Source organism: Macrosteles quadrilineatus, unplaced genomic scaffold (assembly GCF_028750875.1).
Source record: "Macrosteles quadrilineatus isolate MER2022 unplaced genomic scaffold, UCM_ALF_1.0 Scaffold_2__2_contigs__length_208266976, whole genome shotgun sequence".
Classification (NCBI taxonomy): Eukaryota; Metazoa; Arthropoda; class Insecta; order Hemiptera; family Cicadellidae; genus Macrosteles; species Macrosteles quadrilineatus.
In genome coordinates this window covers 207,113,446-207,135,836 of record NW_026542595.1, presented here as the reverse complement: position 1 = coordinate 207,135,836, position 22,391 = coordinate 207,113,446, and the positions used below count along the sequence as shown (strand labels likewise).

At 34.4% G+C, this 22,391-nt stretch overlaps 1 protein-coding gene across 10 annotated transcripts in view; it reads right to left on the bottom strand.

Annotated features, from left to right (window-relative positions):
- The window catches only part of LOC128988037 (uncharacterized), a 54,776-nt gene extending 32,679 nt beyond the window's left edge, over positions 1-22,097 (bottom strand). For 2 of the 10 annotated variants that reach the window (XR_008490322.1, XR_008490323.1), the window contains exons 1-2: positions 21,759-22,097; positions 6,735-10,413 (exon numbers count right to left, since the gene is read on the bottom strand). Coding sequence is in view for 2 of the 10 variants with exons in the window: in XM_054409212.1 (XP_054265187.1) it covers positions 4,252-6,777 (2,526 nt within the window). In the remaining 8 variants the exon portion in view is untranslated. Of the gene's footprint in view, positions 1-3,137; positions 10,414-21,758 lie in introns of those variants that run through there. The other 8 variants (XM_054409214.1, XM_054409210.1, XR_008490324.1 and 5 more) reach the window with 7 other exon arrangements.
- Between the last annotated feature and the right edge of the window lie 294 nt (positions 22,098-22,391).

Sequence of the window (22,391 nt, the reverse complement as noted above, 5' to 3'; positions counted from 1 at the left end):
CGTACATGAACTAGACATGAAAACGAGCTTCAAAATTTACAATGGGATGAGAAGTCTACTTGTGGTTGGTTAGTCTATGGTATTATCTTAATGTATATTTTGTTGTTTGTGCTGGTTGCCTGCCTAAGTATCTTGTTTTGAGTGTCATGAGAGGACCATACAACAAAATTAACTGAAAGTCTAAGCCAAACTCAGAGGTGAGCATCCTATCAAGGTCCTCATTATTAAGTAGAACTTAATAAAAATGTTAATACAGGCAAAATTTGTTTCAGTGGAGTTTTTACGTAATTGTAAGTGTAAGGTCCAAGCCCTTTTCTTAGTAACGTCAACCTTTTGTCAAATGATATAATTGATTTATTCCAAAGACCAAGCATCCATGTTCATAATCAAACCAGTAATTTTCACATTTTAGGGTGATCACCATAATCGCTTGGCTTCTCAGACATATCACAGTATGATTGTTTGTAAAATAGGTTCTCTACAACTCTGTAAACTTTCATAATCATATTGTGTGTGATATTAAGAGCTGTGTAGTAGATTTCTCACCCCATGGTAAATTTTGAAGCTCGTTAGTTTCAAAGAAATTTTGTATCTATTATTTTAGGGTTCGTTTTATTATTTGTGCTTGACAAAGCATTTATATTACCAAGCTGTTATGTAACGAGGAAACAAGTTTTTATGATTAGATAAATTTATTAGGTTAAATGAGGTTCTAAATTACTGAAATAACAAGAAACAAATTGTAAAAAAAAACACAATCCCTACAGTGCACCAGACAGAACTAACAATAAAATTATCTTCAGCTGATCCATAAGGATGAGAAATCTACTAAGGGAGTAATGTTTGAACTTATCAAATGAACTATGACTGTATTACTGTGTGAGTGTAAAATCCTTTATAGCCAATTTTCAAATAGGGAATAAGATATTACCGTAGGTCTCGACCTGGACCCAGGACCGATTTTAGTTACTTTTTTTGTGATGTTCCAAGAGGCCAAAAACACCATCCATTCATATGTGTGTGTGTCGATAAGCTGATGGCAACAATGTGTGCACACTTATGGCCTAACTCACCAGCCAGCAACAGCAGTGCGCCTAGATTCTGGTGTAGACACTATCAGATTCAATGCAAAATCTATTGTTTGTTGAGTTCTGGGTTATTTATTTTGTGTCAAAGAATAGTTGGCACAAATCCTTGATACAACCTTGCACAACGAATCTATAAGAAAAACTGGCCAGTTTTTTAAAAAAGCAGCTATTACATTAGTTACCAATACACTCATTACAGTTTGTATGCAAAATAAACCAGTTGCTCTGCCAGTGCTTTGCAACAAAATGACAATACAAAAGAGAATAATGGGGCTTTTTAAATGAATTTAATTTTAATTTATACAATTTTCCTACGCTAAGTGTTTTGCCAAAGATACGTTTCGGGAGGTAAAGATACTCCCTCTTGTTTTCAACTGACTATAACTATTGTTAACTTCATATTAGTTTGGTTTGTGGGATGTGCATGGTGGTGTCCCTGAGTGTGTTGTGGTTTTCTTTTCAGATCAGATTGGAGGCATTGGACTGATAAGTATACTTGTGTACTGATAAGTAAATGTATGTGTGTGTATTTGGGTACTAATTGTAGTTTCTATTGTGTGTTTGGTTGTGTTAGGTTTTTGTTCAATTGTTTTTTAGGTTATGTAATGTAAACAATTTCATCAATTTATAAAAAAAAAACATTAGGTAGGTTAGGTTAGATAGGGTAGTTAAGTAAATAAATGTAGATAATAGTTTGACACTTGAAAATGGGAGGAGTTTCATTACCTAACAAAACGTAGTATAGTCAAAACACTTGATGTAGGAAATGTCCAAAAACTAAAATAGTTATGGACAACTATAACCTTTTGAACTATGAACCTTAAAAACGCAGACTTTAAATATACTATAAAAAACCGTTGCACGCTCACTATCATTACTATTATTTCAGGGACAAAACTCAATCATACTTATTGCTTATTTTAATAAAAAATCTCTTTGGTTTATGTATTTCCAATCAGTTGTGTGCCAGAATCAAAACGTATAACTTTAATGTAAAAATAGAAAATCTGTAATAAGAATCTATAACACAGGAAAAAGTAAACAATCAATAAAAAACAAAAACAAATGTAACAGCTGTTGCATATTAACTGTTTTAAATGTGATTAAATACAAGCCTTTAATTAGGTTTGTGCTCTTAGGATATGGTTTATCGTTTCCAGGAAAGTTTTCATCAAGACTTGTAGTGAATTTCCCTATAGGGAAGTAGCTATTACCGTAGGTGGCACGGTAAGACCTAGGCCCGGGACCGATTTACTTTTTCATTTTGCTGTCCCCAGAGGCCAAAAACACCATTCGTTCAAATTTTTATATATATATATATATAGATTTATATATATATACGTCCGTGAACGCGATAACTTGATTAATTTTTGTCCAATTTTGATGAAATTTGGTTTAAAGGTGTAATGCGGGATAAACTTGAATGAGTTTGCGAACCAGCATGATCGGATCATGGGAACGGGGTTTTACAGGGGGTTTTATGGGGTTAAAAATGGTTTTTCAAATTTTTGACCCTCAAAACACAAAATTTCCCAATTTCTCTCTAGACCTTTTCAAAGAGCTTAAAAAAACAAATAATTTAGTTTATCAAGGGTTTTTTTTACGGTAATTGGTAACGGAGAAAATTAAAAAAATTTTAAATTTAAAATTCTCATGTTATTCTTATGGAGAATATTGTAAAATGTTGCTGTTTGCTTGTTTATGGATATATTTTGATCAAACTGGGCAAATTTATTTATTTTATACTTAGCTATTAATATTTTCCAAAAAAAAAAAAAACATTGATTAGTTTCCTTATAGCAGCAAACCTAGGTACTCATTAAACCTTAAGTTATTTAAATAGATTTAATTAAAAAACCAATTCAGACTAATGGAAATTCGCTTAGTCGGCAGGTTTGCTGCGGCGGGGGTATTTATTCAATGCCTGATTTGTGTGCACCCAACGGTTTGCTCAAAATTTGTGTACCTAACTAACTTTAACATATACAGATAAGATTGTACAAGTACTGTTGTTAACTGGTTTTTATCAAGACACATGATCAATGTCCAACACTTTATTTTCAATAGTAAAACATATAAAACCAACACCCAAATTGTAAAACATAACATCAAATTGAAAGAAGTGAGTTAACAATTAATTGTGACGGATGTAAATTCAATAAAATATTGCTAAAAAACAACCTTGTTAAGGCAGCTCCAGATATGCGCCATTCCCCAAGCACAAATTATTTGATGTTCGGTGATCTAGTTGTCTTTCTATTCGTCGATTAACGAAACACGTGTTGTTTCCCGAGCAACTGTTAAGTTTTTTTTATTTGTTTTAGGAATAGCAAATATTCATTCACTTTGATGTGTGCAAAAATACCGATAATGAATGGGAAAACACGAGCAAGAATGTTTGCTCCTTGCCAAATAGACAAACACTTATCCACACTACTCGCGATTTGGCAAGTTGCTGCTCAGTGCTTGGCAAATGGCGCATACCTGGAGCCGCCTTTATGTAGGTAATTACAAATACCAATACCAAATAATATACATGAAGTACTGGAACAGAAAAAATTATGATTTAAAAGTTAGATGAAGTTACAATACAGTATCCCACTAACTTAAGTAAAAATCAAATAAAGTAAGAGTGATATTTACAAATACCTTATTACCATAATTGTAAAATGATGATTGAATTCAGACATCCCAAAGCTAATTTTTCGATATACAAATCATTAGACCTAGGTTTTATTTTATTTTAACCACATGGAAGAACCTGAGAAATAGTAGTATTAATTAATTTTCCTTTCCCTTAAATACTAGGCCTATTGGATTTTGCATTTTAACATAGGTCTTACCTTACAAAATATATTTAGGATTGGTGCAATGATAATTATATAAAACGAGCATGTAAGTGTGAAGTAAGGCACTTTTGAAAGCCCTTGTTGGATAGTACACATTGATAAACACAAATATCAGTCATTATAGCAGATAGGCCTAATATAATTAAAAATTGTTGTAGGTCTAAGCAGTATTTATTACAAACGCTTAAATATTTCTGTCATTAATAACAACGTCAGATACTAAAAGGAGTTAACTACCCTAAGCTGTTGGTTTTTTGTGCAAGTCTTCAAAAGGTGTTTAAAAAAACTTGGTATGGATGGTAGAGAAACAAAGTTTACAGTTGGCCTACAATATAGATAACCAGTGATAGGGTAATCATCAAAAACACAAAGTCCACTGCTAATGTTGGTGGGAGCTGATTAAATTCTTCTTTGGCAATTTTCAGATCAGCTGGACCAAGAGATGATGCAATTTCGCCCTCAGTTGTTTGACTGGGCACTTTGGTAGTACTTAACAGACCAGTAATTTGTTTGTCAACTGAACCAACTGATAATGCACGTTTGCTCTCAATTGTTTGACTGGTCACTTTGGTAGTACTTAGCAGATCAGTAATTTGTTTGTCAACTGAACCAACTGATAATGCACGTTTTCTCTCAATTGTTTTACTGGGCACTTTGGTAGTACTTGACGGATCAGTAATTTGTTTGTCAAGTAAACCAACTGATAATGCACGTTTTCTCTCAATTGTTTTACTGGGCACTTTGTTAGTACTTGGCAGATCAGTAATTTGTTTGTCAACTGAACCAACTGATAATGCACGTTTGCTCTCAATTGTTTGACTGGTCACTTTGGTAGTACTTGGCAGATCAGTAATTTGTTTGTCAACTGAACCAACTGATAATGCACGTTTTCTCTCAATTGTTTTACTGGGCACTTTGGTAGTACTTGGCAGATCAGTAATTTGTTTGTCAACTGAACCAACTGATAATGCACTTTTGCTCTCAATTGTTTTACTGGGCACTTTGGTAGTACTTGGCAGATCAGTAATTTGTTTGTCAACTGAACCAACTGATAATGCACTTTTGCTCTCAATTGTTTTACTGGGCACTTTGGTAGTACTTGGCAGATCAGTAATTTGTTTGTCAACTGAACCAACTGATGATGCACTTTTGCTCTCAATTGTTTTACTGGACACTTTGGTGATACTTTGCAGAAAAGCAATCTGACCATCACCTGACAATCCTCTTCTTTTACTATGTTCAGCACCTTTAAGATGTGTGATTACATTTTGAATAGAAGTATCATCACTATCTGTTAGAGGTATCATACATGTACACAAAGCACAAAAAGCATTTCCACTTTGTGCTGTCAAAAACATGTGATTAGCTTGGATGTATTTGCTGGAAAGTTGTCCTATTTTCAGAATGTTTTCAATCTCATTCAATAGTTGTTTCTGATGTTTTTTACCGTTGATGTGGATTGTAATATTTTTCTCAAACACCTCTATTAAGGGTAGTTTTCCAAATTTCCCTTCAATATTACAAAGTTTGCATTTGTACCCGTCATTAAGACTTTCAAAATATTTAACACTCCACAGAATAGACACATTTGTTTTAAGAACCGTATTATAAATTACATCTTTGACATTGTAAATGCGTTTGTTAAAGTGGTTGTGGCCATGTATTAGTGGTCCCTTTTGATTCTCCTCCAGCCTGAGATTTATCTGTGTACTTGATAGATTTGATGGTTTTACATTCTCTGGGTCAAATTGGCTTTCTTCACACAACACTGACTTAGTTAAAACATGGGAATGCAAATTATCTATATTTGACTCAACAGTCACAGAACAAGATAAACAATGAATAGTTTGTCCTGCTACTACAAACTTGTGATTTTTATTCCCATCAATATTCAAAGCATTCCATTGTTTCAAAAGACTAACAGCTTCCAAAGCCCGTTTGTGACGAGGGGAGTTTAAATGGGATTTAAAACAGTCCAATAGTTCAACGTTATTTTCACTGTACAAAATTGCTTCGTCACACAGTTTACACAAATAGTAGGGACTCATTTTAGATTCAATTATATTCATATTTTCTTTTACGAGAGGATCAGTCAGTGCAAGAGTTTGTAGAATAACTACAGCCTTGTTGGCCTGCCCGATATTACTCTTCATTCTTGCATGGGTTTGGCTAGCATTATGTGCAACAATATCAACTACTGTTTTATGAAGGTTATTTGAACATAGATTTATTTTGCAACTGCACAGATTGCAAACAAGAGTGGAGTCGTAAAAAGAGATAAAATTCATTTGATCTTGTAACTCGGATGGTATTAAAGTCTTGATAACAAAAATAGTGTTGTCTTCATGTAATTTAGTTTTTAGGTGTAGTGCAACAGATGACACACCTACTGGTTCAATAGTTAATCCACAGGGATTACAAAAAGCTTTGCAATCCTTTTCTGATATGAAACTTTCATGAGCTTGCAAACTTGGCATATTATGAAAGATGTTTTTGATGATAAAACTAATCTCCTTCCTCCCTTTTGGTTCTTTAGAATTATCCTTCTCAATATTTGAATTTTTTAGAATTTTGTGGTTTTGAACATGTAGTTGAAATGATAAAATAATGTCATTATTTATTATTTCGATGTCCTTATTACATTGGTCGCAACGTTTTGCTTTTGGTAATGAGGTATTATACACGTTTTCTTCAGGGCACTCCAAACTTCTATTGATTGCTTCAAGAGATATATGTGATTGTTTGTGTAAATTCATGGAAAATTCAAAGTCGCCATTCAGTACTTCTATTTGCTTACCGCACTCTGGACAGCTATTAACCCAAGATGAACAACTTGCCATGGTGATACTTTAATTAAGCTTAGTTTGTTGCACAGAACAGGACCTGGAAAAATAGAGTAATTTCAACATCAACCCCCATTGTAATTTTTTCAATGAATTGTATCTTTCCTTGTTCTCTTTGTCTAGTTTATACATAGGTATCTCATATTTTGCATTTGATGTATTGGGCCTAAAGCATTGCAAAATCAGTATATTTTTTTATTATTTATTTGTTCAACTGGCCTGAGCGTAGGAGATTCCAAATCACAAGAATCTGGCCAATTTTACATGTCTACGAGTACACACTGAATTGGAAAAAATCTAACAATACATCCTTGATGAATTTATATATATATATATATGTGTGTAACATTAAAGAATACAAAAATAATTTTCTTAAACTAATTACCGTAGAATGTGATTTGCATAATTTTAAACCAATACTAATTTGACCAGACAGAAATCTTACAAGTTTAAAATTAGGAGTTGCACAATTTCCTAGAATAACAATGATTCTTTGTTATGTACCATTAAGGATCGCTAAAGAAAATCTTTGCTATTATTAGAGTTTAAGTTATGTACATTAAAAGAGTTTCCAAACCGATGTTTTGAAAGTACCATAGTATTAATCGGTAGTTAAGTTACATTGTAAAACAACAAACTTTACAACTAACTGTTATTAAAGTTAACAATTAAATGTTTGCAGTTTCTAAGAAAAGTCAGTGACGATTTGATTTGAAGGTCAAAGATGGTTACAATTCTGTAAATGTTGCAATATGATAAATTTTCATTCTGTACATTTGTTGATATGCTACTTAATAATTTGACTGATTCATAAAATTTATTTTACAACAGAGTATTCTCTACTGCCTAGCAAAACAAAAATGTGATCTAATAAACACTTTTTCAAAGCTTACAAAACTTATACACGCTGCTAAATAGTTAGTTGCATTGTTAATGAATAGTAAGTACTTCAGTAGTAGTACTGGGTGATTAGCAAAATATGTTTACCTTATCAACATGTAAAATAACTGGCAATTAACACAACCAGAAGAGTTTGACTTAGTTTTTATACAAGATTCAGAATTTCCCCTCTTTCCAGAGCATTCCAATAACGTCCTCCAACTTCTTCAATTGCTGATCGAAGGCTGCGGCATTCTGATGGGAAGACGCAGATGGCATACTTGCTTTAGATTCCAACTTATTTTTGTGCGCAGAGCCTGATAAATGGACTTCTAGGTTGTGTCTAAGGCGATCAGCATTAGACATAGATATTTGACAGGGGCATAATGTACAGATAACGGTATCATTTCTTTTCTCCAAGAATTTTCTACTGTTTCTCACTATTTCGCTATCGATCTGCATTTTGTCAAGCATCATACTAAACTCACCGGCTACATTCTTCAGGTGTTTCTTACCATTAAAATGGCTCAAAAAGTTTACTTCGAGGAGATTAATGTCAAACGAAGCTTTTATTACCGCTTTGCATAGTTGACAAAAATAATCCTCATTAGTCTTGCATATGTACTTGCTATTTTTCTTGATTTCTTTATGGTTCTTCTTAAGATCTTCAAATATAGCTTCTGGGTCGATAGTAGGTTTTCCCACTACATTTTTTAGTTGAATCTTTCCAAATCTCTCAACTGATGATTTATGATAACCACCTTCAAGATGTTCGATTAAACAGTTCTTGTGTCTTGAAATCCTAATGTAGCAGATTTCACAATAGATAAAATTCATCCCCTCTGGTGCCTTGATATATTGCAAATCTTTTTGAAAGGTCATGGGGATTACATCAAAGAGTTCCTTCACCAAACAGTCGCTATGCCTGGGTAACAATTGACACATTTCCTGTTTAAGCTGGATTTTGTTCAAGTGATCTTGATTGTCAATATGTAGCAGAATGTTTCTTTGCAGGTTTCCATCTTCTTGAAAAATAGTCCCACATAGAACACAGATGTACTTGTCTTCACCATTATACCTAACAAAGTACTTCTTATTTTCAGCTAACCGTGAATGATAAATGGATGGCGAATAAAACTCAATGCCAGAGTTTGGATTAGTTGTTACCTTTTCTTGACCACGAAGTCCTTTGAGTTTCTCAGCTATATTACTGTTAGGCCTACTAGCAGACGATTTTGATTCATTTTCTTTCTTTTTGTGACTATTTCCATTAAAATGGGTTGTCATATTGTAAGTTGTTGGTGGAATTGTGCAGTTGCAGATTGAACACACAGCCTCTCCTTTCTTATTCATTGTAACCATGTTTTGAAACTGAGCAGGTAAACTCATCACTAACCTTTTAACTGTGGCTGATACTTTTGGTATTTGATTTTGTTGAGCCAAGGATGGCTTGTTTATAATCTCTTCTGATTGAGTTTTCATATTTATTTTACTTTGTGACGAATCAGTTTGAGTATGAGGTGTATTCATAGTCTTTTGAGCAGCATTAGACTGCGCTGGTTCTTGCATGACAAAATTCATTCTGACATGAGACAGAAGTTGATCAAGGTTTGCTTCAATATTACAATTGCAGCTTGAACAGTAAATATTTTGTTTCTTTACGGCAAAATTGTGATTTTCTTTACCAGGGATGTTCAAACCACTCCATTTCGACAAAAGCAAAACAGCGCTCAGATGTTTGGTGTGAGCTGAAGAATTAAAGTGAGCAATAAAATTTGATGCCATCTCCTTATCATTCTCACAATATGCAAGTTGCTTTTCGCATGGTTTACACTTGAAGTAGGGATGCATGCTGTGTTCAATAAAATGTTGGTTTTCATTAATTATAGGGTTCATGAGAGCAAGACTTTTTATGATAAGTAAAGTTTTATCAGTACTATTGCCATCATTAGTTCTTTGACATGAGTGACCTTTCCCTGCATTGTGAATGACTATACTCATTGCAGTCTTATGTAGGTTATCAGAGCAGAGATCGATTTTACAGCGGCATAAATTACAACAAAGATTTGAGCCATAAAAAGATATAAACTCCATTTGTTCGTGTAGCTCTGAACTAAATATTCTTTTGATTACTGAGATCGTGTTGTCTTCATGTTGCTTTGTTTTCAAATGTTCACTCATGCTAAAAATGGGATCAATTATTATTTCACAAAGGTTGCAAACAGCTTTACTGCAACCTTTTTCAGAAATGAAACTGCGATGGGCCTTCAAACCTTCAGGCATTGTATGGAAGATGGCGTCTAACATACTTGTTACCACAGGCTGAGGTTGTTGTTTCTCTTTTGTCACTTCTTGAGATCCCTTAGTTTTTTTACTAGAGGTAGATGAATGATCTGACAAAGCATCTGTATTATCTCCTTTGTGTTTCTCAGCATGTCGTTGAAAAGATAAACTGAAGTTGTTATTGATAATTTCAAAACTTTCATTACAATCGTGACAGTAGTTCAAATTCAGTTTTGAAGCATTATCTATCTTTTCAATTGAGCGGTTAAGGTTTCCGTCCAAAGAGTTGTTGACATAATCTAGTGATTTATGTGATTGGTTGTGCAGTTCCATGGAAAATGCAAAATCGCCGTTGAGAATTTCTACATGTCTTCCACATACTGTGCAAATGTTGGCCCACGTTTTTCCACTAGCCATGATGTTGTTTCTAATATTTTCCTTTTATATTTTTTGTAGCACTGGTCATAAAACCTGGAATAAAATACCTTGTTACAAAACTTTAATGAGAGAACCTTTTCCAGGTAAAAATATCTACTGATCCTTGTAGAGAAGTTTTCTAGGCCCATTCTACACGACCGGGAAACCTGCAACAGGATTTTCCCTTTGGTGCCACACGATCGACAGGGACCATTGAGTTAAATTGAGGTGTCTACACGAACGGGATTCACGACGAGAATAGACGCAGGTAGGCAGGGGCGCTGAGTTGACATCGACATCCGTGTCAGACCCGTGTCGGGAATTCCATTCAGCCATCCTACACGTAATGGTATCACCGCGCACAGCAGCAGATAACTTCACATAATACTGTCCAGTTGTGCGGGGTAACACGATCCGGTGTGATGTTCGATCATGAATGTAGCATTAAATTTGTTTTCATTTCTCAAACATTTTATATTCCTTTAGTCACAAGTATTTTTGTTTAAACTATAAAAATAATCAGTCAACTAGTAAGTTAGTAATGTGTTTGACATTTAGTAAATTTAATTTATTAACATAAATTACAATAGATATTCATTTGTAATTGAAGAGTAAATACAAAGAATAATCACAATAGTACAACCATAATTCGTTCCATAAAATTAAAATTGCAAATTATTTGTTGGAGATAAAGCGACTTTGTATGCATTGAAGTTTAAGTAAGTTATATAGGAAATAAATAATTAAGGATAACTAGTCCAAATTTCTGGAGTTGGAGATCTACAGGCATAAAACCGAGCTCCACTGTGTCCTGCATCTGAACCGCCTCAAGTAGAATGGCCCCCAACGGGTTTCAAGCGGACTAGATGTAACAGGGATCCTGCTACATGTAGTTTGCACAACATTTTCCCGCCGTCACGAGACGGTCCTGTCCCGAAATTCACGCTCGTGTAGAATGGGCCTTGAACATGGTGACCAAACTTAGCTTGTGCTAAAAAATGTTTTTATGCTAAATATTCACCATTTTGTTTAGAAGTTTTAACACTTTTCATAAATGAATTTACGTACTAATCTTAACATAACAGCTACCTATTTTTAATTATTTATTAATCCTAATGATTATACTTACACAGGCTTAATAGAATCAACATTCCAGACATTACTCCATGCCGTGCTTGTATCACCCAAGATTACCAAATTAATTACAATTTCAAAACAAATCTAACTGAATTGAATTACACTTCACTGAGAATATGTTCCAACGGCTGAAACTATTCATGTTATATTCTTTTCTATTCATTTACCACTAGATAAGCAGCGTCAGATTACAAACAAGATAAAAACAATTTCAAATGGCTTTATTAAAAAAAAAATGATTACAGTAGACCCCCTCTTAACCGACCCTAACGGGACCGGACCTAGGTCAAATAACTCACAAGGTCAGTTGAAACAGGCATCCCTAAAAAAATTGAAGTGCTATTATTTGGAAAGTTAATGTTATTGTTATTATTCTAATGTAACGACTCCAGGTAGGTCTAATTGAATTTAGAATCAACAACTTAATTCACACATTTCTTTGAACAAATAGGCCTATTGTGATTTTTTATTGTTGTTGTAAATTTTATATTATATCTTTAGGATTTGAATTGTATGCTATTTGGCCAATATACTTGCAGGCAAAAAGGGTCTTTGTCAATGAATAACTTAAATAAATGCTGAATCAACCTACAAGACAAGATATGGCTGTAATTTAACAAAACCACTCAGTTTTTTTTTACTATCACAGAATAAAGACCTAACACTGAAAAAAAAAGGTTTCGCTTTTGAATCATTTAGTGCCTACACCAGAATCTAGGAGCCCGGCAGTCACTGGCTGGTGGGCTAGGTCAGACCTGGGACAGTAGTAGAGATAACTGTTGTTGCTGATGTGTAGATCAGCTTAAATACAGTACATGTTTTTTTATGAAACACAATCTAAATTACAAGCATAGGGAGTCACTGTTCGGGGAAAAGCTCATGAGTTGGCAGCCCTCCTTCCAACGTAGGCCTACTTCATTAACAATCAGCTGAATTGTATTGTTGCATTGTTGTTTGTATAAATTAGTGTAATGAGGAATTGATTGTAAATAATCGTTAACATTGAGTTTTGCAAGCTCAAAGATCATGAATTGTATAAGAATATCTACATTTAAGTAAATCATTTGATTCATTTCAAGAAATATTTGCAACAAAAAATGAATAACAGTACCGTAGAACCCCACTAATACGATCTCGGCTACGCTAAGCAGATTTTTGTGAACAGAATTCCAACCTCATTTTTAGACCGATTTTGATGATTAAAGTGTAAAAAATGTCCCTGAACTGTAGTTTTGCCAGGGGTTTTCATTTTTTGAAATCTTTATTAGTTTTGGAAGGATATTCCATCAAAGTCTGGTTTTCTCCCATCAGGTTAACATGGGGGAATCTATATATTTAATTGGAAACTTTGTCTCCACTAATTTGAGAAAACGGCTGGGCGTAGAAGCTTGGTAGAGGTGTCTAAAGAAAGACCTTGGTCTGTAGATGTGCCATCAAAAAGAAAAAAATTTGGAAATTCCCTTGGGCTCCGCCCCTGTGACTATAAAAAATTCCCTCCCCGGATTTGTTTACATTATGGCCATATGAATAATTTTTTACTACTTTTTAATGAAACAGCTGTTCATATTTAAGCTGTATTTATAACAACAAAGATTAGGGAGTTGAATTAGTAAAAAAGAAGTAGGGTGACTTGCCCAGTGAATGAACACTGCCTATGAAGAATATGACCGTTTTGTTCTAAAACATCTATAATAAAGGTTAAATTAAGACAGGAGTGAAAAAAATAGTTTAGAAAATATATAATTACTCTATTCTCCATATTAAATTATCAGTTGTTGTTGTTAATTATTTATGTTTATTTTGATGATCTATCTTGGACATGTTTTGAATTTTTGTTTTTAGCTTCTGCCACTATAAGAATTCTGCCTTTGCCTAAACGAAGAAATTTGTAGAACATTATTTCAGGGTAACTCAATGTCTTATTTCTGGTGATATACAATTACTAGGCCTAACTTGACTTATGGTTTTCTTCATGTCACTCTCTCGGGAATAATTATTGGGTACAGTTCCCCAGAGAACCTGCGATATATTATAATCGGATTAAATACCTATCAACATATATAGATTACTAGTGCACCTGTTGCTCGAATTTGAGCAGTTGCAAAGTGGATTATTAAAGGCGTTATTTCAAAACGAATAACAGTCATAATCTTCGATGACTTAAAAAATTCAACTCAATGATAACGTAATCAGTCACTCCACTCCAGTTATCGAAACTGAAATGGAACGCTCTTGTGTGTAATGTACTATGAACAGCTGTTTTAGTATGCAATTAATTACAATTATTCGTCTGTTAAACAAAATCTTTTCTTCATAAGAAATAGCCTACATTGGGATTTTGATGGCCTGTGGGGCAAAGCTCGAGGACTTTTATTACAGGAGTTGGTGAAAGGGGGCGTCTACACAAAAATACTTAATTTTGGCACATCGACTGTACAAATCCGTCCATTACTAACAGAGGAGCAGTGTTTTGTAGAAATCACCTTCATATATTATACAGGGTGAATTTTAAATGAGTTCCCCCACAGCCACCTCTAACACAAGGCCGCGACGTTCGAACTGGCAACGCCGCAATCACCCCCCCTCTGCGTCCGTCTTCACACGCGCTAGGCTATGAACATCAATGAGAGTATTGCTGCTCTGTATCAATGAATGAATGTATTTAAATTCGTAATAACATATTTTAGTAGATTTTAAGGTATGGTAAAATAGACAAAATTGGAATCTAGGTTGTTTATTTAGTGAAAAATTGCAACATACCACAATATGTCTAAAACTAAAAATATACAAACATAATATTTTTGGTTGCATTTATCGTATTGTAAGTACGATGAATGTGGAAATAGATGGACTTTACATATTTCCTTTGTTAATTGTGTTATTGATGTGTTATTCAACATAGTAAAAACTACTAGACAGACTGTGCTTAAATTTTACAAAATAAAGCTACTATACCAAGAATGGTAATGGTAATACAGTAGGACTGACTAACTTATTGCCACTTCAATATTTGTAGAGACTTTGGGATTTGTAGAGACTAACATATAACAATTTGTTCGAATCAAATTAATTTTCATTTTTCAATAGGAATATTACGTTTTAGTCTACCTGAGAAAAACATTAGTTAGCGACAACAAAATTTTAAGTTTTCATTTTGAAGGCATGCTGACTATAAATAATTTATTTTCTTTGAATAATTACTAAGCAAAACGTTTTTCATTTTGTAAACGATTTCAGAAGCTAGGCCTCCATATGGCTTTCCACAATATTAATAGAATTGTTTCATCACATCAACATTCAGACTGGAGTCGGAGAATATGATGCTTTAATTGTTAGATAGTGTAGTACATATTTTTTACTAGTAGGCCTACTAAACAGAAACACCGGTTTATTTCTTCGAAGTGCTAGTTATTTAAGTTATTTAATCACTTAACAACAGCTTTTATCAATAGATAGACAAATAAACAAGGAAATAGTACGGCTTGCTCATACCTAAAACTCGCTTCTCGCGTGTATATTTACACGAATCAAAGTCTTATTCTTAAATTTTTTTACAAATTTAATTTCATATTCGTGAAAATGTTTCACACAAAAACGAGAATTGTTTTAAGATGTCTAATTTGATCGAAGCATAGCAGGAAGCAATTGTTACTAACGCGGCGGATCACGTAGAATCTTAGAACACTGTATGTATTATTCATTTTTAATTGAGCTATCGTAATTATTCTTGCATCCAGGCACATCACATCTATCTGGCATGCTGTAGTAAGAAGTTTAATGTCATTAATAATGATTAAAAGTAGTAGAAACGCGATTATGTACGTCGGTACGCGACTCCTCCATTCACTGTAATGGTAAGACGACCGCGCACCAAGACACTGATGCGACGTTGCCGCTTTCACTCGCCGCGGCCTTGTATTAGAGGTGGCTGTGGTTCCCCCCCTACTTTTTTCTACATTTCTTAAGATATCAACTTCGGACTACGTCAGATCATTGTAGTGTAGTAAGTACTTCATTTTGACAGGGTAAACATTTTTGGCCGCCATCTTGGACCCGCCATATTGGATACAAAAGTTTTTTTTCAAATGTAAGGCTAGGATTATACTAGGACGCTGGCGTCCGAGAGGCCAGCGTCCGGGACGCTAGCAGGGCATTAAATCAAATGGGGGCGATTATACTATGGATGCTAGCGTCGGATGCTAAAAAAAGCCACCGAAAGCTCGAAGTTATTACCGTAGGTGGCATGGTAAGACCTAGGCCCGGGACCGATTTACTTTATCATTTTTATGTCCCCAGAGGCCAAAAACACCATCCATTTAGATTTAAATATTATAATATATATAGGCCTATATGTCTGTAAACGCGATAACTGGAGTAACTTTTGTTCTATTTTGAAGAAATTTGGTTTTAAGGTGATGGGTGGGATAAATTCGAATGAGTTCGCGAACCAGCATGAACATACCTTGGGAACGGGGTTTTATGTGCTAAAAAAAGGGGTTTGTCATTTTTGACCCATAAAACTAAAAAATTCACAATTTCTCTCTAGACAATTTTAATGAGCTTAAAAACAAATAATTTAGTATATTTAAGTGTTTTTGTACTGTTATTAGTTATGGAGAAAATAAAAAAAGAGTATATTAAAAATTTCCATGTTATTCTTATAGAAAATGTTGTTAAGTGTTGGAATTTTCTTGTGTATGGATTTATTTTGATTAAACTTGGCCAATTTGTTTTATACTAAGCTAATAATACAGTATTTTACTAAAAAACACGCTTTATTAGCCCCCTTAAAGCATCAAACCTTGGTACTCGTTAAACCTAATGTTATTTAAATAGATATAAACAAAAAGTGACTGAACATTGAAATAAAATGGCATTCCGAGAGGCTAGCATCCCAACACAAATCACGTCATTTTTCGGCTCGAGGTGGGACGCTAGCCTCTCGGATGCCAGCATCCCGGACGCCAGCGTCCTAGTATAATACTAGCCTAAAACTGTAGTATCCAATATGGCGGATCCAAGATGGCGGCCAAAAATGTTTACCCTGTCAAAATGAAGTACTTACTACACTACAATGATCTGACGTGGTCCAAAGTTGATATCTTAAGAAATGTAGAAAAAAGTAGGGGGGGAACTCATTTAAAATTCACCCAGTATAGGCTATTAGAATAATTCGGTTCTATAGCATCGAATTGATACATTTGTAGCTAAGGTAATAACTTAAGTTAACAATAACAAAACATTAGGCCTTATAAAGTTGTTTCTATTTTTTAACCTTAGTTGTAGGCCTATCCAAAATTTTACAACTAAAAAAAAAAATCGCGACTGACCTGTCGCGACTTATCCATCACCGGCGCCGCATCACGTTTCGCAGTCATTCTTTAATTAATGTTTAAATGTTTCGTGCGTGTTTTCGTGTGTGTTAATGTCTACATGTTTTTTGTGTAACCATGACGAAGTCAACACCGAGGGATGTTTTATAAAGAAGCTGGCGTTCAACAAACCTGAAGATGTGCCAGTGATAGGCATGAAACAGCTGTAATTTCATAAAACTACCGAGGATCGATGACAGAAGCCAGGTAATTTAAACCTTATTAGTGCTAATTTTAACGATCCAGAGGCCAACCATCATGGAATATACATTTAAGGAATTGCTAAAATTAGTTAAACCACTGATTGAAAAAACATTTAGACAGTTGTACTTTTGTGTAAAACCAAGTGGAAAATTATCTTTTAGTCGCCGATAGCACGCTTCTAAAGGTGGTCGGACTAAGACTACGCTGCTGGCTGGCGTCAGCGAGTGTGAGTGATCATGTGATTACAAGTCACTGCTGCCTTGCTAACCAAAAGTTGAACATGTCCGACTTCGCCAGCCACTGACAAATACTTGCCGGCTGGTGGTGTCAGCTGCAAATTTTGAGGTCACATTAAGCTGACAGCTTCTTTCAATTCGCCGCTGATGCCAGCCTAGTGTGACCCGTGCTTAAGTGGAGAGAGTAACAAAAGTTAGATGATGAGAAGAATAACATCATTGATTAACTTCATTTTTTTAGAGATATAGGTAGCCTACGGTAGATAATACTGTCTGACTAATTACATGTAGGCTAGTTCTTTTAGGCATGTCAGGGTGGTCGGTCGAGTTTTTGCGAATTCGTGACTGCATTACCGTAAGTGTTTTGTAGTAGGTTATATGAGGAAGGTAAAGTTTAGGTTATAATGAGCCGTAAAGTACTATATTCGTACTTACATACGTATCGTACTTTAGGTGTTTTTCTCTCTCTCAGGGATTTAATTGTACAAAAACAGACTGTAGGTAACATTTAACCTAACTAACAACTCGATTCATTATAACCTTAACTTTACCTTATCAAATCACCCCTTACCTTCAAAGGACTTAATGCAGTTTTGCACGTCATCTGTCTGCTACATTATTTTCGGAACTAAAATGAAAAGCGTCTAGAAACAGACATCAGGAGAAAGCTTAGAATCTGCCGAAAACAACGATACCAATCTCGATCCAGTTCAATCTGATTCAGTCAGTCCCAGAGCCTTTGCCGTAAACGATGTTTGTGTGTCGCAAAAGCGACGCATACCGGTAACACCACGGCAGGTGTGTTGTGCGTCGATTAGCCTACCGTACGCGACGCTTAACACTCAGAGGGTTAAGTGTTTTGAAGTTAGATTAGATTAGGAAGGTAAAGTTTAGGTTAAAGTGAACAGAGTTGATAATTTATATTACATACAGACTGTTTTGTGCTATTGAAATAGTGACTTAAACATAACAAAATAACAATTTATTAAATGCTTGCAGGGCTAGAAAAAATATTGTTACCAAGCATGGAATCTCTTATTGTTGGGGTGTCCTTAATATACATGTAGGCCCTAATAGAATTTTATTAGTTTATTGCTGATGAAATTATGCACTAAGGCACGTTTTCACTTTAAAGCACTGTGGGATTGTGCGCCTAGATATTATGCACTATGGGATTAATGTATGCACTGTGAAATTATGCACTAAGTTTAACTTATGGGATTATGCACTATGGCACTTTACTTAACAGACGTTGAAGGTTAAAATGAGGAGACGATCATGTTGTTATTGAAGTGGCAGTGGTATAGTCTCTATTAACTTCTAAGGTTAATAGAGACCTAACACTCTCTATTAATTTTATTTTTTAATAAACTTATTTTAATGAATGTTGATGTAATCGTTTATGTATCGCAGTTGAGTTACTGTTTTCTAAACGATGTCAAAGTCCGTTGGTTTTAATAAAATTGAATTCTTGTAAGAAATAACTCAACGAAACTGAAGCTTGATATTAATTATTTAATTGTACATCTACTTAGGAATCTCTCCGACAAAAACTGATTACATTTTTTGATTAGGCCTAGGCCTAATCGTGAAAAAAACTAAGTAGGCTAGACATCAAATTAGCCAGCTACACTTTACTTGACGTCCTACACTCATTCGATTGTTTTTTTCGATTCGATATTTTCATTCGATATATCGTTTGGTTAGTTAGGTTAGGTTAACCTTACCTAACTAACCAAACGATATATCGAACAAGCAATCGATTAATCAATATATCGATCGATATTTTCATTCGAATGAGTGTAGGACGCCAAGTAAAGTGCAGCCAATTAGCCTACCGGTACATCCTAAGTTATCCCAATTTAGCCTACTTAAGCTAATTGGATACGCTAACTTACTATCATAAGTGACCGAAATATTGCACTATTAGTGTTGCCCCCTCCCTTATTACTCTGTTAGGCCTAGGCCTAGTCTGCAAACTATATCCCTAGCAGTGGCCAACCGTCGTCTGGTTACGGTATGACGTTGATGCTTAGAATGGCCAAAGTCGTCTGGTTACGGTATGGGCCGAAATTTTTTTAACGGTAAAAAAAACACTTACAATCAACTCAGATTAGAATAATATATATACCATTCGAAAGATCACATTCTGAACTTTCATTTCATTACATAAACAAACCCTGTAGCAGGTAAATAACAATGTCACGACGATTAGAAATCAAATGAAATTTTGGCGCGGTACGACTTTTGCAGCCGACACTTGGGAACTGGCAAAACACGTCTTGTTTGGCATTACCCTGCTCGGGTAATTTTCGTCTTGGGATGTTGCGGGTGATACCACTGGATAGCCATTGATTTTATCTTCATTGTGGTAGTGATATTTATAACTAAATATTGATTGCACAATCGGTACGATTTTATGAAAACAGCTGTTTTCGAAATTTCTAACAAATGGCCAACAGTCGTCTGGTGACAGTATGGAAAATACGAATTATATACAGTGAAAGTTATTATTACTAGTCATATAGTATATCATTTTGAAGAGGAAGAAATTTAGATTCAGAGAGTGGCAGCCATGCACTCAGGGTTATTTCTGTATGCTCGCATGTAGACAGTGATGTAGACGACGGAAGTGAGTCATTACTGCCACAGTCTGTCAGCTGTCTTGTATTGCCATTGTTTGTTTGTGTTGTTGCCGTAATAGTTTTATCCGCGATTTATTACTAAATATGTTATTAGTTCGTAGTGTTAGTGTAAGTGAAGTGTTGTGTGTGTGTATAACAGTTATCTTCATGCATAAATATTACTGAATTGTGTGGAATAGTGTTCATAAAAGGTTGTATTTTGTTAGCATCATGTCCTAAAATGACGATTCTGACATTCAGAGATTGTTGTACCTATATAATGATATACCCAAGGTGTTATACATTTTTATAAAGGTAAATGAATACACTACAACATGTTTATAATGGTTCGGGGGTAAACAATTTTGTAAAAAAGTTATAGCCTATACTAAATAGGCCTACTACTGTAGGCTATTTTGTTAGCATCATGTCCAAAAATGACGATTCTGACATTCAGAGGGGTTATAATGATTTACCCAAGGTGTTATACATTTTTATAAAGGTAAATGAATACACTACAACATGTTTATATTGGTTTGGGTGTAAAAATTTGGTAAAAAATTATATAGGCTACTAAATACTGTACACTCCATTTTCTCGAAATGCGCAAAAAATTCAAAACGTTCTCAAATTGATAGGCCTACATAATCATAGGTGAAAATAACTTTTTACCATCATACTTATGACTTTTTTGGATTCCTTACTTCATTGGCTTTACAAATATGTAGGCTACATATCATCAGCCTACATAATGTTTCACAACACAAGCAAACACTGTAGGCTATAGTTTACACTTATTTGCGGTTTTGCGGTTATTGTATTATTATGTCCCTATTACGTACCTACAAAAAAAATATTTCTAACATGTTATACATTTTTATGTTGGTAATTGAATACACTACAAGATTATTATGTTGGTTTGAAGTAAAAAAATTTGGTACAAAAGTTGTATACTAAGTACTGTGAATTTTGTTTTTTGAGAAATCGCTAAAATATATAAACATTATTTTATATACGTATGTTTATAGGTAAAAAATTATTTTTACCATAAACTTTATGACTTTTTTTGATTCCTTACTTCATTAGCTTTACAAACATGTATATATCATTATTAGTATACACATGTATTATAGAACTTTTTACAACATAAACTAACACTGTACGGTTCTCAATTTTTTCGGTTCTCCGTTTGTCATTATATTTCGCCCCAAAAACTTATAAAAAAAAAATATTTTCCTAACATGTTATATATTTCTATGTAGGGAATTAGATTTTCTACAAAATGTATATAATGAATTTCCCATAAAGAAATCCGTAGAAAAAAAATACCAAGGCCGCTTTTGAAATTTCAAAAAAAAAAATTCTAATTTTTTTATTTTTTTCACTTTATCGATAAAATACACTGTCTAAATCATTATGATATTACTATTTCTAGATTCTCCTGTTCTTTCCGAACAAAATGAATATGAGGTTGGCTAGGTTTACTTGTACGGTTGAATTTTTACGAATTTTCAAAAAAAGGTCTGCAAAATCGCCAAAATGGGTTGGCCATTCCCCACTTCTAACATTGGCCACTGCTAGGGATATTTATTTTATTTTATTTTATTTTATTTCCAACGGCAGCAGCCAATTTACAAAGATAAACATGATGGTTGAATACAACAAAATAGGTAAGCAAAATTTGATGATATATTTAAGTTCAACTTGTTCGTTATCACAGAAAACATAAGTTACTACTAAAAACACTACTGAACATTGTAATAGTAGTATGTTTTCTGTGTCCTTATGTACAAAACAAGCAAAAGGGCCCACAATGTGTTACTTACGTAAGTTAAATAAGTTAGGCCTAGGTCCACTGGTTACATGGCTCCACATTCCATACTGTAGGTCTAGTAGGATAGCTTCCCAAGTTACATCTTCGATACTGCTAGTTAGGCATTAACAAATTTGTATCAAAGGAAAAGATACTTATTGACGCAGAGAAACTGTGATTGGACACGTAGGTTAGTGTAGTACCCCAATTCTAATGTAATTTGATTATACATACAAATTACAAACGGAAACGAGTCGACATCACACCAAAAATTGATGTCACACTCACACCTCACCACCACAGCCAACAGGACACAGGACAGCCTGACGACAGGACAGGACGACAGGAAGGAAGGACACAGGTTGTTTTGTTTTGTCTTTTCTTTTTCTCTTTGTCTGTTCATTACATAGAGGATAGAGATGCTCTTCTTCTTCTGTGGTTCGTTACGTCTCTAGCTGACGTACATTGGCTATTCGATTTTCGATTTTATTCCAGCCAGCGAGCCAGCCCATAAGGACTAGATGACTAGATGGGGGAGGGACTAGGGACTAAGGGAGGGACAGTCGAACAGGAAATTGGAAGAAAGATTAGAATATCTCACTCTCGCTCAATTCCTATACACTTCCCTGCATAGCCTCCTCTAATA